We start from the raw sequence: 18,884 nt of genomic DNA, 5'->3' as shown, positions 1-18,884 counted from the left end.
GATGTCCTAGCTTGGAGAAGGGGAGTGGAGAAGAGCCAGCCCCTTTTAAAACAGACAGCTTAATCAGACCACCGAGAAAAACATGTGGGAATGGAGATTAGCTATGGGTACCTGGGGCTTTCCCTTAAAACTATTTTATAAAACTTAGAACTGGAACAAAGCCTACAAGTCATCTATTATTTTCCATGTTTCTACATCTTATTCACAAGATTATGACAGGCTTGCTGTAAGGACAGATGCTTTTTATCTACAGCATTTTCATGACAATCATCCAGCCAATCAGAAAAATAAAAACAAGGAAATAAAGTCAGTGAGGCTTGCTGTAAGTATTTATGAACCATCCTCCTCAGGTTTTCTCAGGAATGACTATTAAAAAAAAAAAATGCAGGTCGGTACGTTTAAGAAAGAGGACTCTCTCTTAAGGCATTTTGCATGCTTTTGGGAATAAAGATTCCTTGTCCCAATTGCATCCCTGGGATGCTTTGGTCTGGGCCTGAAAATGTTGCGCTGTCTTAACATCTCCACAACATGTTTGTTTCTCTCTGACACTTGAAAATCCCCTTTAACTACCTTTAACTTTTTTTAAAGAAAACATTCTTAGTTTGTAGAGGATTTTCATCATCTGGCCACTCTTTTAGGTTGGTGCCTCTCTTCTGCGTTGGGTTTTGGGATGTGTGTTCTCCTCTCAACTTTGACAAGGGCCCTGCTTAATGAGTGTGCTAAAGAAAACTCCCTGTCAGTTATTTGCACTGCTTCCCTTTTTTATCTCATCAAATAATTTATGTTTATACTACCAGAATACACACACACACACACACACACACACACACATATATGTATGTATGTGAAAGAAAAGGAAGACTTCCTTTCTTGTTCAGCCATCTTTCCTATCAGACCCTCAGGTTATGGGCTCGAATCTATCTTTGTCTTTGATCTTCTGGTAATCACATCCCCTCCTTGGCCATTTTGAATTAAGAGTGCTATGGGTCCCCTCTCCCAGGATTCTTAAGGCATTGCCACCCATCAGGCAGCTCTTCCTTTTTCTTTTTTTGTGGAGAATTAGATATGAAGTGGTGCTTTGCCACGTTACATATTTTATCTTCTGAAAGATGAACTTCTCAGTAAGAGAAGACAAGAATTGATCAAATGCTCAGCTTTCGGTATCTACCATGACAGTGGCTCTCCATCATGTGAGCTGAGAAACAGAGTGTGCTAATGTCATGGTGGGATCCATCTTCCCTTTTCTCCCCAGCTCCTGCATAATGGTGACACATCTCCTCTTCAGTACAATAAGAAGCAAGGAGAGAGGGTCACAGAAGGAGTCCTGAGAAACTACTGGAGAATTCTGGGCACACTTACCTTGTGTCAAGTGTCTGAGCTAAGATGTGAAGACAGCTCACCATTGTAGTAGCATCGTTCCCTAAAATCAGAAATATCCCCTGTGAGTCCCCAAAGCATTCAGCCTGGCATTTAAACACAATCTTCTCAATACGCATAAACAGCCCAGCTTTATTAACCACCAATACACAAAGTGGCAGGCCTCCGTTCGGGGCCAAAGCATTTATCTCTGGCCTGACACATCGCTTTATGATGGAAGTTAGAGGCAGGGCTTAAAGCATTCATTAAAGATTCATTCATAAATCTGAGCTGTTCAAGGGGGAGAGAGGGGTTTATCATACTTCAGACCAACTTTCTATGGCAAATTTAGGTGACACCTTAGTCCTAAGGCTCAGCTTGTCTGCAGGAGCCACAGATGAAGGCAAAACACAAGTTCAGGATAATTACAGAGGGTGAAGCCTTTAGCAATACTTCTCTTACCGAAGAGGGAAATCCTATGTCGAACAAGAGCAGCGAGTTTGCAGAACAGGCTGAAGCAGAAAAGAATGAAAGTCAGAAAGGGACAGAGATTCAAGGAAGACTCATTTGTACCCCACCCCTTGGCCCCTGTGCAGTAAAACAAAGTGCCTAGTACAGCACCCCGGGAAGATGCACTGTGTTCCCCTCAAAGAATCCTCTGGACCACACTAGGACAACATGTGGTTCCCACTGTCTTGTTGGAGAATCACGAGGGGTACCTTGCAGGCAGAAAACAATCCTTCTGCAACAAGTACCATGTTTTGCAATGACCCACCTGTTGCAAACCACCTCTTGCTAGAGCGTACTATATGTTGAAAGGTTCATTTGTATAACATTCATGGATAAACGAGGATTCTGGAAGGAAGCATGATTTTTCCATTACTGCAGTAGATTGCAAGCCCTTTTTGTAGCCTTCACTCGGGGGAACAGGGTGTGAGGCCTTAGTTGGAGGTGGGCAAGATGGTGGGATTGGAAGAAAGTTAAAGGTTCAGGTATGGGCAATACTGTGCTGAACCAGAAACATTTCAAGAAATGGCTTTTCTCTGACATCTCCATTAGCCTATAGGCCTGACTGGGTTGCTGTCCTATCTGTGTCTTTGAAGCTAGGAAATCCCATCTGCTATGCTTTTGTGTTTTTTGACCCTATTCCATGCTTTCACCCATACTGTCTACCATGGAACCCCTTGGAGTCCAGTTGTGTCTTACTGTTTTACTTTCCACAGTGCCTAATAGAGGGCTTTGTGCAGTTAGCAAAGAGCCCGTAGATGTTTCTGAACACGCTCCTGATAGCCCCTGTCGAGGGGCACTATGGCCATCATTTGACCTGCATTGCTGAAGTTCTCGGGAGGAGATTCCTCAGAACGCTGACATTACTTGACATTGGCACAGCTAGGTAAGAACTTAGCAATCCCTTCAGAAAGCTGTCCTTCCTGGTGGAACAGAAAGAGGGGAAGTAAAATAAAATCACCTGGTACAGGCCATGGGATGCCAAGGTGAGACCTAGCTGAAGTCCTTCCCAAGATCTTCTTAGAAGTCATGGGAGTCTTGCCCCACACAGGGCAAAAGTCTTTAGGGGACAGCTCAAATAGAGGAAAAATCCATCCAAGTGTTGGTGGGGATGAACACTTGTTCACCTCTAAATGGTTTTCAATGAATACACTGAGCCTTTCTGGGCTATCTACTGGACACCACAGCCAAAGTCTCTCCTGGTTAGTCATTTGTTTTTGCAGTGGAAAAAAGTTGGAAACACTGGCCTAGAGCTTAAGAGAGCTCAGAATAAGTTAACAGAAATTTGGCAGCCAGCGAGTGTGAAATTAAATATGAACTGCTGCTTCTTTTCTCTTCCCCGGATGTTTGTTTTTTTTCAGAGTTATGTATCTGATGAAAACTCATGGAGTTGGCGGAGATCCTGGAGGAATATGAGTTTCTGTGGCTCTGCCAGGACTCGCTGGGCTGTCGTGGTGAATTCACCTCATCCCGCTCTGCGTTTTAGCTTTCTCGTCTGTAGTCAGCGACTAATCACATGACCCTTTTAGTCTGTAGAATTAGGGGCTGATAAACTCAGTTATTTCTGGCAAAATGCTTCAAAATGAACCCACTCTGTATAAATACAAAATAACATTTTTCTAACTAAAGCAGATCCTTGGGTTGTTTGATCCTAATATAAACATGGCTCCCCTTGCTGTCAGAAGTGCTTTCTCAGGCATGTCAAGGCTGGGGTCTGAAATTTCCAAAGGCCCTTTTTTGTTGCCTGTGGGACCCACGATTCAAGCAGGAGCACTGTCCTTCACCCAGAGTTATGAGGGGCCAGAGTCCCCAGGCGCCTCTCTCTCATCTCAGAATTTGAAGGTGATAAATTAAAGAGATCCCAGGGGAGAGATTCCGGAAAGCACTGGTAAATTGCATCAGATGCAGGAGAGGTGGGGTATGGGTGAAGGCTGGGAACAAAAGGGGTCTGGAAATGTGAGCATGTTCAGTGCCGATACGGCCACTTCTATGGGAGGGCGGCGGGCATACTGATGGATCGGAAAGCTATTTGCAAGGCCGACCAGCGAGCTCCAGCTTGTATTCCAGCTGTGACAAACGGTGCCTGGCTGAACAAATGTTACATTTCCATGAATTAATACCCTAAGAAAAACAGATGAAGAGAACAGACACACCTGCCCTCTGTTGGCTTATCTGAATATCTCACTTGGCTCCTCATTTCCTTAACTTCTTACAAAAAACACTGGTGTGTCATGAAAATATCTAGGAGATCTTGGGTCAGTAACTGATTCTAAGTGTATCTCATTTTGACATCATGCGTTCCTCCCTGCTTAACAAATATTAATATAAGAAGTAATTACAGTGTAGAGAAAATGGCACTCGATCTGGATAGAGAGGGCTAGGCTTTCATTCTTGCCCTAACTTACTACCTGGGTCACTTTAGGCACTGGAGTGAACCTGCCCAAACCTCAGTTTCCTCATCTGCAAAATGGAGATCATAACACACAGGTGGTTCTTGGAATTTAAAGCATTGTGGCGTTTCACAATGATATTTCTACAAGTGGGCAATAACTTGTGCATATGAAAAACTGAGCTCACTGCTGAGCCATGCTATGCTTGATAAATGTTAGCTAAATCCTAAGGTTGAATATCCTCCCAAAGATGGTGATATTCAATGGCTGGGCCTTTATAAAATATAAAGTGCATTGTTCACCATCAGTGGATGCCAGGGAAAGGGCTGATAGACTGCCTTTATTGCAGTCCTTAACTCTTTGCCATTTAGAAGTCTAATCCATCCCTTGTCATTCATAAATCAAATGCAGAGAACCTGAGGCATAGTGGTGTCCACTTGTAGCCTGATCATGAAGCACCCGCTTTGTTCTCAGCTCTGCTGAGGCATCCACGTGTCACGCCTAGTGGAATAAGAAGGGAAGCTGGTGCTTTTGATGAAAATTTGTTTCCTGTTAGGAATTTAAATTGAATCATGTCACTCTAGATTTCAAATCTCAGATCATCCACACCAGGACTTGTAAGATCTGATTCCTTAAAAAAAATTTAAGCTTAAAAAGCCTGAGAAGAATGAGATTGAAAACAGTATTAATCCGTTTCTTCTTAAGGTTGTGTGTTTGCTTTTCCCAAGCTTCAGAATTACCTTCTCCTTTTTCTAAATGTTATTTCAGGATAAAGCTGACCTGAGTATATAAGTTTCCCCCAAGTCCTACTGATACCCCCAAACAGTGCACCTCTCTTGGTTGCCAAAATAATATACAGATAAGTGTGAATAAAGTCACTTTCAAAACCAAGATGATAACCAAAACCTCTGAGCTACCAATCATCAGGCCACAGTTCATTTCTCCAAAAGATTCACCACTGAAGCCCCAGGAGTCTGGGGTTTTACATAAATCACATCAGCACTGTGACCTTCTCTTCTGTAGACTCACCTGGCCACCATTTCTTTCTCCTTATGAGAGGCGTACCCGCTGCTGCTAAGGGGCTTCAGAGGGGACGAGAGGAAGTAGAGGTGGTGATTGGTAAAGTACTGGTCAACCAGTGGGAGGAGAACCTGAAAGATCCACCAGAGATGAACTTCTAGGAGGCTGGCCAAAGCCCTTCCTCTGGTTCCTTTGAAAAAGTTCATTCTTAATGAGCAAAAAGACTCTGAACACAAAAACTCTGGTCCTGGAATTTCTAGGAAACTCTACCCTGTGAATCCCAGTTTCCAAAACTTTTTTTTTCTTCTATGCCTGTAACCAGAGGCCTTAGAAATACGTGAAGGGATAGTGCAGGACACTGACTAAGGGCCCAAAGAAATGCACATCCTGAATCAACATTTTCAGTGGCGTCCTGTAGGACACCTGCACTCAGATGTGGCTTCTTGGGCATGGCATCCAACAGAATATTTGAGGTATGGCCCAGCACTACTGGACTTGACCATCCTGTCTCTGCTTCTCAGAGCATAGCTACCCCAAAGTCTCACTTGTATTTAGTCCTCTGAGTAGGGTTATGTGGCTGAGACAGCTCACTGGCACCCAAATTCATTCTTCCCTTGTTTCTCTTAGCAGTAGAAATCCCCGTGTTTTAGCTGGGCATGGGGTCACCCAGTTAAAGCATGCATTATACACCTCCCTTGCAGCTAGCTGAGGCTGAAATGATTAAGTTCTAGCCACTTAATAAAACAACTTTTATTAAACTTTAGAACTTTAGTAAAACAACAGCTTGCCCTCCCCTCTCCTTTCCCCCTTTCTCACAGATGTGGTACAGGTGAGTCTGGACCACTGTCAGGGACCACATCTTAGGAGATGAGAGAGCATCGAGAGAGGAAGAACCCGAGTCCCTGGGTGATGGCGTGGAGCAGAGCAGGCTGCTTACCTCCTCAGACCACCCACCTGCCTCAGGACCTTTCCACACAGAGAAACACATGTCCATCTCATCAAAGTCATTATTGGATCTGCTTAACTTGTACCCTAAATTGTACAGATCCCAAGAAGAAGGTAATCCATTTAAATGCAGAGAGTCACTTACTTTGGCAAAGAATTTGATCTCCTGGTCATGGGGAGACTTTTCAGTTTTCCCACTGCTGACAATGGCTTCTACAAAGACAAAAGTGACACAAAGTTGGCCAGAGCTAAAGAAAACAAAAACAAAAAGAGTCACGACATTAAAGAAACAGAGCAGCTTTTTGTCATGAAAAGGCCATTTGATTTTACAAAATATCTAATATTTTACAAAGTACTTTATAATTGTGAGGGTTGGTTATTTCTTGTGGCAATTGTCTAGGCTTTCACTACTCTTTTCTCTACTCTATTGATAAGAAGGCAGCTTCAGAGAGGTTGAGTCATATGCTCACAGGCATAAAGCAAAACGATGGAAAACTTAGAAGAGGATGAGTTACGTGAAAAATGACAAATGATTCAATCAAGCCCAGAAGGCAAACCAAATACAAAACTGATTTTTTTTAAGTGTGTGTGTGTGGGAAATCTCAGCCACTGTGTCCTTCCCTAAACCATATGTTTAAAAGAATCATGAACAGCTACAGTATGAAAGCATCGCTCTTCGTAAAAGGAATATCTAATTCTTTTTGATATTATGAGAAGCACACATTTTTCGGATATTTCACAATGATACTTACCCAAATGGGCAATAAACTCTTGAGCAGAATCAACATATTTCAGGATCTTCTTCAAAAACTTATAGGCAAACCTCTTTTCCATGGAGGAGGCATCCAGCTCCATATCCTTGATACCTCTAGATTGGAAATGGGTAAACCCCAGGGCGTAACAGAGATAACAATGTGACTTTGGTGCACAAGCAATTTTCTCCATGTCAACTCTGCTTTCCAAATGTTGATGGCTATTCTGGCTTAGTGACCTGACTCATCATTTGACTCATTTCCCCTTGCACTTGAAACCTGCCTCTGTGAGCATGCAACACCTGAGCTACAATAATTTCTGAAAAGATTTTTCAGAAAGACCTTTGTCATTCATTCAACAAATACTGAGCTGGGGATAAATCAGAGATGCAAACAAGAATCCCTGCACTCATGGAACTTAGGTGCTTGCTATAAACAGGTACAAATGCTACATAAAATGAAATATAAATTATCTGGGGACTTCCTTGGTGGTGCAGTGGTTAAGAATCCGCCTGCCAATGCAGGGGAAACAGGTTCAAGCCCTGGTCCGGGAAGATCCCACCTGCCACGGAGCAACTAAGCCCACGAGCCACAACTACTGAAGCCCGCGTGCCTAGAGCCCCTGCTCCGCGACAAGAGAAGCCATGGCAATGAGAAGCCTGCGCACCGCAACGAAGAGTAGCCCCTGCTCGCCACAACTAGAGAAAGCCTGCGTGCAGCAACGAAGACCCAACGCAGCCAAAAATAAAATAAATAAATTTTAAAAAATTATCTTGAATGCTGTAAGTTAATAAGTTTTGTGAAAAAAAGAAAAACTAAAGCAAGATGAAAGGGCCCAAGAGTGCCTGAAGCGGGGTTGAGCAGATGTCGTGTTAAATCAGTGCTGGGCTTATTGGAAGGATGACACTGGAGTAGAGGCTTGAAGGAGGTGAGCCACAGAGACATCAGGGGAGAGAGCTTTCCAGGCATAGGGAGCGGGGGTGCAAAGGTCCTGAGTGGGAGCATGCATGCTGAGTTGAGGCCAGTGTGGAGGGATGGAAGTGAGCAGGCAGTCAGAGGGGCGTGGGGTGGGCAGTGGAGTCAACCATCAGGATGCCGTGGGCCGTCCTTACCATTTTGCTTTTGCTTTGAGATGGGAAGCTATTGAAAGTTTTGAATAGAGGAAACGACATGATATGACTCACATTGTAACAGAATTACTCTAGTTGCTAGGATTAAAATGGACTGAGGGCAAGGATTGAAACAGGGGGCCCAGGCAGGAAGCCCTTTCAGCAATGGCAGTGACAGCACGAAGGGTGAGACGTGGTCAGATTCTGGGTATCTTAAGGGAAGAACCATCAGGATTTCCTAAAGGATTGGATGTGGGTGGAGGGAAAAAGAGAGGAGTCAAGGCTTTTGGCTTGAGCATCGGGAAGAACAGGCTGTCATCAAGTGATGGGGAAGTTGAGGATGGAGCAGGTCTGAGGCATGGGTAGCGGGAACCTAGGGTTTCTCCTTGGTGACAGGGACGTTACCGCCTTATCGGTATATCCAAGTGCCCACCACAGGCTCTGGCTCAGGGTAAACTGCTACAAGGGTATGTTTGCTGAATTCAGTGATCTTTTTCCTTTCCCCCCCTATCTCCTTGATACCCTTCTTACAGTAAAGAGGAATTTTTCACTTCTGTGAGCAAGTTATTTATTGGCAAATCACAGTCTGCATGCACCTTGGTGTTAAGAACAGGATTAAAATGACGATGGGAGTCTTTCTCAAATGCTTCCCCAGAGGCTGTCTCCTGCTGCCTGACCTTTCCCACTCAACAATACAGCAAATAGGTTTTGTTATTTTTTCATATGAGCTACAATAGAAATATGTGTATAGATTTTTATTCAGGTTTCTGTCATTCAGTGGCAAAAATTCTGTAGGAAACTAAAAGAAGAAACAGCAGCTGGCTCAGTAGACATTTCTTTCCGGAGGAATGGCTTATCGAGGTAGGGACACTGCCTTGTTTTTCATTCTACAAAGGACGCAGCAAGCATAGCCCATCACCGACACCTGACCAGCAGGGAAAACAGGTTCTACCTTTAACACTTAAGCAGCCCAGACCATCCTCCCCTAAAACATTTGTCTAGATGATTCTGACAAACATAAGTTTGAGATAAAGTCTTAGGAAATCATGATTCATTCAGTCTCTCCAGTGGAGTTGCCATCTTTGTTCAAAGGTTGTTGATGTCACTCATCTTCCCTATTGTTATTATGGCATTTCATTAAATAACACATAAAACAAAAAAACACAAGTGTGAAGAGAACTGGTGATTCTGTGAGAATTAAGCTGCATATTTTGCAAAGACCTGCGATTGTTAAGTTTCCAAATACAGAGTTTTTGAATTAGGTGTGAGTGAGACAACCGTAAAAGATAGGGAGGAGGGCTTCCCTGGTGGCGCAGTGGTTGAGAATCTGCCTGTCAATGCAGGGGACACGGGTTCGAGCCCTGGTCTGGGAAGATCCCACATGCCGCGGAGCAACTAGGCCCGTGAGCCACAATTACTGAGCCTGCACGTCTGGAGCCTGTGCTCCGCAACAAGAGAGGCCGCGATAGTGAGAGGCCCGCGCACCGCGATGAAGAGTGGACCCCGCTCGCCGCAACTAGAGAAAGCCCTCGCACAGAAACGAAGACCCAACACAGCCAAAAGTAAATAAATAAATAAAATTAAAAAAAAAAAAAAAGATAGGGAGGAAATTTAAAAAACAAAAAGAAACCCAGAATACTGCATTTACATTGTTTTGTATGTACCTTAATTCTCTTAACTGTACCTTAACTGCTCTTTAGCCCAATTTCAAGAGCTTTGAGGATGCATTATGGATGTGGTTTATAATTCCAATCAATAAAACAACCAACAAAGATGAGATCTGGGGGCCTATGGTACAAGATTTGTGAATGAATGCATGTGTGTTTGTTTTAATTAAAATTAAATGTTTAAGGTATAGATGTATAATTTGTCACGATTCTTTGCTGTAACTCATTTTTAGAAATTGATATTGACCAGTCTTATTTATGTCGGAAGAGAGGGCTTCATGCTCCAGAATAAACATCTATTCATGTCAAAAGACTCAACCGCTATCCTTACTGTGATCTGCTTTGCAGGCAGGTGATCAAATATCTAGAGCGAAAGACACCACACAAGCCTGCCCCTGCCCCGCTAACATCACCTGGAAGACGACTTACCTAGAAACCACAACGCCGTTCACTTGGAGGAACTTAAACAGGTCCTGTGCCTTCTCCCGGTCCCTGAACTTTTCCTTGGCAGTCAAGGTGTCATATGGTACCAAAAGAGGGTGACTGCTGCCACCTGGGGTCAGTAAAGTGAGAGATGACAAAATAGGTGGCTCTTCCTTTGCACTTCTGGGAAAACACACCTGCCCCCCAGCTCACCTTCTGCGGGAGATGCTGTGAACCTAGCTCACCTTTGCTCTCCAGCTCCAGCTTCTTCTTCTTGGCCCAGATATTGTGATAGTTCTCAGCTACCACCTCCACCATCCCCTGTGTCCCACCAGGGAGACGACGGTCAGAGAGAAAGCAAGCAAGAAGAATGGGTTCATATCTGCCCTGCTATTTCAGGCAGCCTCGGGAACAGAACACCACCAAATGCTAATGGCACATTGCTGAGTGTCTCCCATCATTAATTAGTCTGTGCTTATGCACCTCATTAGTTTTATATCTTCCCATACACACAGAAAACAATTTCTAAATCTGTCCTTTTCTCGTAACTTATTATCTTGGCAGTTTGATGCATTTCTGAGAAACACACATTTCCATTGGAAACTGCATTCTGGTGGCACTTCATTTGTCATAGGAGTTGAGTATTTTACTCCTGACCTGAGATAGGCAGCTGGGAGTGGGGGTCAAGCAAAACTCTAGGATCCCTGAAAGCCTTTAGCTTAGCAAACTAAAAATAATCACATGTTGGAGAAAACTGCTGCACATAAGATTTCTTAAATAGAATGCATCTTTATAAGGCTCATAAAATAGTGACCCGGAATGAAGGGTGTACTTTGGAAAGAAACTTTCTTTAAGGTCCAAAGCGTTGGTCTGATGGACTTTCTGAGGAGTAACGGCCTCAGGCTGGAGCCGGTCACGGTCACCGACATGTGCACCGGGGAGGAATGGGGGTGAGGAAGCTTAAGGCTTTAATTTCATCCTCTTGGGTGTAAGTCCCTAAATCCTACAATGATGACTTGTCTGTACCACCAAGGGCAACTCGAGTGAATCCACCATGGGATATGCGATTGTCCTCAAGGTTGGGGGGCCCGGTGTGAGCAGTCCAGCACCCCAACCCAGGGGTCACCTCGTACATTTTCTCCTAGTTGTTAATAGCTTTGTTACTAGTTATCTCTCCTGGCTGTTATAAGTTCTGTTTTGGGTTTTCGTACAGTAATTTGCTGTTCGATCTCCCTTTTATTGAGTCATGACCTGCTATGACGTCTCTGGAAGAAGCGCAAAGCCTCACCTTCTCGGACTGTTGGTTAATTCTGTTGAGACTGTGTCAGATGAGTGGCCTCTGCGCGTTGTGGCCCTCTCTAATTTTGATATTTCAGTGGTGATATGTTTTAGGCATTCTTCCCCCTCGCCCCTTTCTAAAAAACTCTTTGGAGGGTAATATGTCCTGCACTTGAGGGGTTTTAGAAAGTCGGTGACGCTGTTCTGAAAGTATCAACACTGACCTGGAGCTCTCTGGAGAGCACAACGTTGGAGAGATCCAGGGGAGCAGGGCTGTAGCTGTTGCCCTAGGAAAGCAAAGGCAGAATCACTGGGTTTCCCGTTACTTGCCTTATTCTTATCAGCATCCCTGACTTCAGTGGCCAAAGATATGTCCCAAAAGATTCCCAGGGCTCATGGGTGGTGGGCCTCATCTCTGATACCCTGGGGATAGCTTTCCCAGATTCTCCATGGGTTCTACTGGCCTAGTGTTGGCCTCTGGGCGTGATGGTCATACCTGGCTGGCCTGGGACACGCTTCGAAGCTTCTCATTTTCCCGCTGTTGAAATAGGGCTTCTCCCTCTTTGGTCCTCTCTACCGTCCAGCCCACAGCCAGCATGGTTTTCAGGGACTCTCTGGCAGGCCAGCGATAAATTTCCTTCTCCTGGAAGAACATTGGAGCAGAAGGGCTGTGCAGGGCACGCCCCAGCACTGTGGCTGGCTTGTCTCCCGGAAGAGAGGTCCTCCCACAGTGGAAGGGGGCTCACTGGCTCCAGCTTCCTCTCACTGGGTCAGAATACCCTCTGCAGCATCCCGTCTGAAACACGTCATCCGTCTTTCTGAGGTTTTTAAGTATAGGACCCCACAGTCTCCTGCTTTTAGAGGGAATGTGCCAGACATATCCACAGTTTGTGGAGAAAGCAGAGCAAGAACAGGAGAATGACTTCTTCCCTCCCCCCACCCCCCAGCGCTGCCACCTCTGCCTCCTCTGTGCCCCGCCCACTGCACAAGTGTCGCCTGCCCTGGACCCACCCCTTTCTCTCCAGAGTGACTTCTGTTCTCTGGTAGGTACTTAAGAGGGGACATGTCAAAATGCATTTGCACAAAGCTCTCCTCGGAGCATGGGAAATAGACTTTCTTAGATTTAGAATTCTCTTTTGAGCCATGCACAATTTTATAACTGGTCAATATGCACATAAAGATACACATGTCATCCTTTACCTGTGACACTAGGTCTAAAGCCTACAAGGAACTCTTACTGATTGCAAGATAGGAATTCAGAGTTGAGTTGAACCAAGTTTCATAATTAAAAAAAAACACAAACAAACCAAGAGACCTGTCCACGTTTCCCTGGGGACTCTCTTCTCTATTCTTTTTATCCGTTATGATTGGAAGTCCTTTCCATCTGAATTTTCTCCAATAATGCAAGTCCCGCCCCCCGTCCCCTGCAACAATCTAACAGAAGCCCTTCCTAGTTCAGTTACAAGTGAAACACAAATGCATTTTGGCCCAGCCTCTAAGTGCTGACTGGTGCTTCTCTCTCCAATGGGCTTTCAGAACCAAATAGCAGAATGGGAGGCTGGGTTCTCAGAAACCAGTCCTGAGGCTGTGGCCCACGGGCCAGCTCCTGAGGAGTCTGCCAAGTCCTGGCCAGTCTCTAAGGAACTGGACGGTGAATGTGCCCTCAACTCCTCTGCCATCTGATATAATTCCCAGGGAAGGGAAATTAGCATGGCCTGGTCCTTACCTTCTCTGTTAATGTCTTGAAAGGCCTGATCAATGGATGGGTCTTCACATTTTCATCCAGGGAAATTCCATATTTCCATCCATTCTGACTCTGTAGAAATGTTCTCAGTTCAAATATCCTTGGCACCCAGAGAGCCCCGCTAGGTGACCCACATCCCAGCTTCAATTTTCACTGAACAAATAGAATAATGGAATGTGACAGAGCTTGGAAATTTCCCTCCGAAATGTCTAACTGATCCTTTCAGGCTGTCAGGCTCTCTGCCCCCTGAATTTTGAACGCTGCTCCTTTGTTTCTTCTCGTTTTAGTTGCCATCCCCTCCACTTACTCGCTTGTGTTTCAGGCCCACTACAGACAGAAGTATGCTTCAAAAGACCTGAGAACAATGCTTTTCAGAACAATGTGTCACAATCACAGGCAAGGACAGACGTCAAGGCTGAAGGCTTGTGAGTATTGGACCTACTGGCCACGGCACGGAGGAGGCTGATTGGGTTTGCACCCCTTGCCCGCCAACCCCAGAGCAAAGCTCTAGCAAGGCATGTTTCTAGAATCATAGAGGTTTAAGAATTTCAAAAGTCATGCAACAAACATTGGTTGAATGCCTATGACAGTAGGTGCCAAACTCTGTCCCAGGCATGGTGGATACAGAGATAAATAAGGCTCTGTTTTCCATAACCTCACAGCTCAAAGACTTCTGGTTGCTCTTTCTCAGCCTCTGTCAATGTCCCCTTGTTAATGTGGCTGTTTCTCAAGTTTCTGTCCCTTCTCAAGGAACACTGTCCCTGGGGGATATAATCTAGGCCCATGGTCCCTAAGTGGATGAATCCCAAATCAGCATTTCCAGCCCAGATCTCTCCCCTAACTTCCATACCTATTTAATCTCTGCTTGGATGGCCATAGGTACCTCTCAACAGGTCTGAAACAGCACCTGGAATTTCACTTCTCTAAATGGCTCTTCCTCTCAGGTTCCCTGTATCTCCGTGAACAGCACCAGCTTACATTCACTTTTCAAGCCAGAAATGTGGGACTCTTCCTTCTCTGCACTCTCTCATGTGTGTTCAACCTCCCAGACCTATTGGTCTGCCCCTCCTTCACTTTCCTGCCGGCGCTTTAGCTCAGGCCACCATCAGCTGTCACCTGGATTACTGCAACGGCTTCCTATGCGGTCTCCCTGTCTCCAGTCTTGCCGTCTCTCACGGATTCCATTTTCTACACCACTGTCAAGTGATTTTTATAAAATACCCTGCTCAGGGCACTCTGCTGCTTTAAAAATTTCTGGGGGGCTTCCCTGGTGGCGCAGTGGTTGAGAATCTGCCTGCCAATGCAGGGGACACGGGTTCGAGCCCTGGTCTGGGAGGATCCCACATGCCGCGGAGCGACTAGGCCCGTGAGCCACAACTACTGAGCCTGCGCGTCTGGAGCCTGTGCTCCGCAACAAGAGAGGCCAAGATAGTGAGAGGCCCGCGCACCGCGATGAAGAGTGGCCCCCGCTTGCCGCAACTGGAGAAAGCCCTCGCACAGAAACGAAGACCCAGCACAGCCAAAAATAAAAATAATAAATAAATAATAAATAAAAATTAAAAAAAAAAAATTTCTTTCTGGCTTCTACTGCTGCAGCGAAGGTCGTGTTGGCCCTCTAGGCTCATGTCCTGCCCTTCTTCCCCTGCCCTACTCTGTGACCCCAGTGTGTTGAACCAAGCTCCCCTAAAGCCACCACACTCTCTTGCTTCTCGGGGTCTGCACCCGCTGCTTCCAGGGCCTGCAGTGCACTTGCTCCCCTGTGCCTGAACAATGGCCCCTCATTCATCACACCCTGTAGGTGTGAGCAGCTCGAGGAAGCATTCCCGGACCCTCCCTACTGGGTTGGGGTCTCTTCCTGCGTGCTCTCACCCTGTGCTCATGCCCATCACAGCACGGCACAACCTGTATAACGGGTGCTTTACTTGGTTTCTCCCACCGATTGTGGGGTCCTTGAGGGCAGGGGAAAATACTCTTTTCCTGTCAGATTATCAACGCCCACCTGGCAAGGGTGAGCAAACTTGAAGCTTCCAGGCTAGTGGATGAGAGAGATTCATCAAATACCACGCCAGTAAATGCATAGTTGGTAACTGGTATATATAAATGTATAACTGTTGCAAATCCAACTATATAAGACTGCTATAAAAATACTGGGAAGGAAAAGAGCAAGGTGCTAAGAGGGCCTGTATCTGAGAAATCTGGGAAAGAGGCGTCCTAGGAATTCACACTTGGACAGATTTTGAAGGAGGAATTGGTGAATGGTGTTTTCACACGTGTGAGTGCAGATGGGTACCTGGCTCAGACAGGGGGCAGATTCAGGCATATGCAGAGTGTGTGTGTGTGTGTGTGTTTATGCACGCGTGTGTGTGTGTGTGTGTGCTTGAGAGAGAGAGAGAGAGAGAGAGAGAGAGAGAGAGAACAAGCCTAAATGAAAGGGATATGGCTGGAGGGCAGAGGGTGATGGGAGAGATGAGGCTAGAGATGGTAGCAGAGACCAGATGAAGCAGGGCCTATCAGGCCATATTAAGGATGTTGGCGTTTACATGAAAAGAGTTGGAAGTTATGAAGGGACTTTAACAAGGAGAAGGGGCTGGGTTGGAGAACATGACCCATTTGGGAGAATCTGACCAAATTTGCATACAGAAACCATCACTTGCCTGTAGCGTGAAGAACAGACTGGAAAAAGTGCACGTGGGCAGACTAGTTAGAAGGTTATCACATCGTCTGGGTGAAAGATGAGAGCAGCTTAGACTAAAACCAAGGCATGGGCACGGAGAGAACCATTCAAATTCAAAAGCAACTAAGGAGGTAAAAGGCACATGGCTTAGGGATGGATTGGCTATTGCGATGGATTCATGTGTTGTCATTGGCTGCTTTTGTGCTACACCAGCAGAGATGAGTAGTTGCAGTGGAGACTGTCCGGCCCACAAAGCCTAAAATGTTTACTCTCTGGCCCTTTATAGAAAAAGCATGCCAACCTCTGCTCTAGAATCATGAGTATTAGCCCATTCTACAGATACAACGATTGGTGTCATCATGAGCTCTAAACAGGGGTTCAGGAAAGAATCAGAGCAGAGGCTGAGCCAGGGCTTCAAGCTGTCCCTCATCCAGGGTGCATCCAGGCAGGTGGTTTCTGCGGCCTTGCTGTGGAGACAGGTCCACCGTTACGGGCTGTAAGCTGCAGCTGGGCAAAGGCCCAGTGCTTAACTGGCTGCCCACAGGACTCCGCGATGTCTTTGGCATTCCTCCCCATGTGCCTGCCAGCATTAAAGGGCTGACAGAGCAATTAAACTTATTAGCAGCCTGACCTCATGTGGTGAAGAATTTTAAACACCAGCTGGACAGGCTTACTAATAAGGGAGAGTCTGGAAGTTCCAGCACTGCCTGCCATAGGAAGCCGTGTGTCCTCCCTAGAATAAAATTCAGCTTGCTGGCAAAATGCAAGGGTAAAGCTTTCCATTCAATCTTCCCTTTTCCTACACTACATTCAAAGGAAACATTTAATAAAAGCCTCTGGCCCCACGTTAAGCCTTTATGTCAAACACAAGCAAGCATGTGCTTGGGCGCCAACTCCAGGAAATGCAACGTGAAGAGAGACATTAACACTCCCAGAAGCGATCGTTTTCTTGAGAGACACAAAAAGCCGTGTCAGCAACTGCCCCCGCCCATTTCTCCGATCTCCACCAACCCTGGGAAACTGCCACTCAGAAATAATGAATGCCGTTGGCATGGCGAGTCTGTCACTTAAGACAAGTCAGGCAGACTCCCAGGATTGGACCCTTTCATGTTCTTGGGCTGTTGTTTTGTTTTTTTCCCCTGACAATTGTCGGTTGGATGATGATCCCTACCTTATCACAGGCCCATTTATCATGTGAGTGCTCAGCATACTTGGTGACGATGTATTCCAACTTTTCAGGCAAGGAGAAACTGTGAAATGAGGGGAAAAATAAAATTACAACCTCCCCAAGCACTTCAGTCACATGTGCCGAAAAGATGGCCAGAGCTAACAATCGGCCATCAGAAGTTGCATGTGATCAACCAGCTAACCCCAAATTTGAAGTTGGACCCCAGACGCAGTGACCTTCCTGAGCTCCAAGCATATCCAGGACCAGGTCACAGACACACCCATGGCTAATCAGAGGGCATCTCTGCAGCAGCCTCTGCTTCACAGGTGGCCTCCCTCCAGCTGCTCTGGGTTCCCTTGGCTCCTAAGAACCACTTTGGCTCCTGGGCCAGACCTGTCCGGGTTAGACCGTGAGAATCCCTTCATCCAAAGACACTGTCCTGCCATCTCACAACTCTGATCTGCGGATGGCAGAAGTGGGTAGCTACAGGACCAAATGATACAAAATAGTGCTTGTCTACATTTTGGGGTTTGGTGATTCATGTTTAAACACTAGAATCATGGCAACCCAGTAGACACACCTGTCACTTCTGTTAGCCCTGCAGCTTTTGCCCCTTCTGTTGGCAATACGCCTCCACTTCGCTTTAAGGAATAAGTCTTCCTGACTTGCGTGCAGTCTCATGTGAACTGTCTCTGAGGATTGGCTCTGACGAGGCCAGTCAGACTCACTCTTCCTGGAATTTGAATCTTTTTTTTTTTTGGCTGCACTGCACGGCTTGTAGGAGCTCAGTTCCCCGACCAGGGATTGAACCTGGGCCACAGCAGTGAAAGCACTGAATCCTAACCACTAGACCACCAGGGAACTTGGAATGTGAATCCTGAGTTGAGTGAGACCAGGACAGCAAACTCTTCAGGGTGACTCATCTAATGTGGACACCTGGAGAATGTCCATATGGTCACTCTGCCTTAGTTCCTGCCCTTGCTGAGGCCTGCTTAGTCAGCCTTTCACTGGGTTTTAATAATGACCCCACATCCTTGCAATAAGGCCCTTTTCTGTTTAAGTTTTGGTCACAGTTTCCATTATTCACAGTACTCAAAGAGCCATACTGATGTCAGAGGTCTATTTGAAGAAATCAGAACTCTCAAAAACACACCGAATGAGTCATCATTAGCACACCATTGCTAGAGTACCGCATTGTCTCATGATGTTTATAAAAGCGTCAAGTGATCACACCTTTTGTCCCCCATCAGCACACTTACGTTTTCATAGGGCCAAGTTTTCCAAATCAATACCTGCCTTCCCTTTGGCCTTAGCTTGAAGGCTCACCACACCCGTTACCTCTTCCTTACAGCAGGTTCAATTCTGTTTCCCACCATCCGCTCAGCTCAAGGCTCGGCTGATGGAATATGTATTTAATTTTCCCAAAGATGAATTTTATATGTTATCACAAGCTGACAGCTCCGGGGAAGGGCTCAGGCTATGGCTCTCATCTGAGAACTACTGCCATAAAACGTAAGTCCAAGGGGCTCACAGGGGATGCCTTCTTTTCCCTGCTCATTCTACAGCAGTTTTGGAGCTTTTCATTGAAACTGCAGCTGGAGATGAAGCCTGTATGCCCCACGACCCATAATCATAATTGGGGCCGTACCGCCAAAGGCAAAATTGAGCAGATCTTGTCTAATACTTTGTCCGTGGCCTAATCATCACCAGTGAGGAATGCTGGAGAATCAGGGGGAGAAATGAAAAAGCGCTATTGTAGAGTTTTTCCAAAGATCCAGCATCCGTTGGCAAAGAGCAGGTCCAGTGACTCAAATAAGGACCCCATATTGTTCTGCCCTCACAGCCTGAAGT

General features: G+C 45.8%; 1 protein-coding gene across 1 annotated transcript in view; it reads right to left on the bottom strand.

Moving 5' to 3' along the window:
• RYR3 (ryanodine receptor 3) overlaps positions 1 to 18,884 on the bottom strand; it is a 372,240-nt gene that overhangs the window by 87,978 nt on the left and 265,378 nt on the right. Inside the window, exons 53-63 of the mRNA XM_061181456.1 lie at positions 17,037 to 17,115; positions 13,174 to 13,263; positions 11,944 to 12,090; positions 11,672 to 11,734; positions 10,415 to 10,490; positions 10,176 to 10,299; positions 6,971 to 7,086; positions 6,364 to 6,431; positions 5,283 to 5,404; positions 1,819 to 1,868; positions 1,360 to 1,420 (exon numbers count right to left, since the gene is read on the bottom strand). Of these exons, the coding sequence (XP_061037439.1) occupies positions 1,360 to 1,420; positions 1,819 to 1,868; positions 5,283 to 5,404; positions 6,364 to 6,431; positions 6,971 to 7,086; positions 10,176 to 10,299; positions 10,415 to 10,490; positions 11,672 to 11,734; positions 11,944 to 12,090; positions 13,174 to 13,263; positions 17,037 to 17,115 (996 nt within the window). The remainder of the gene's footprint in view (positions 1 to 1,359; positions 1,421 to 1,818; positions 1,869 to 5,282; positions 5,405 to 6,363; positions 6,432 to 6,970; positions 7,087 to 10,175; positions 10,300 to 10,414; positions 10,491 to 11,671; positions 11,735 to 11,943; positions 12,091 to 13,173; positions 13,264 to 17,036; positions 17,116 to 18,884) is intronic.

The sequence above is a fragment of the Eubalaena glacialis genome, chromosome 2, assembly GCF_028564815.1.
Source record: "Eubalaena glacialis isolate mEubGla1 chromosome 2, mEubGla1.1.hap2.+ XY, whole genome shotgun sequence".
Taxonomy (NCBI): domain Eukaryota; kingdom Metazoa; phylum Chordata; class Mammalia; order Artiodactyla; family Balaenidae; genus Eubalaena; species Eubalaena glacialis.
The sequence above is the reverse complement of the archived record's forward strand: the minus strand, read 5'-3'. Positions and strand labels throughout refer to the sequence as shown.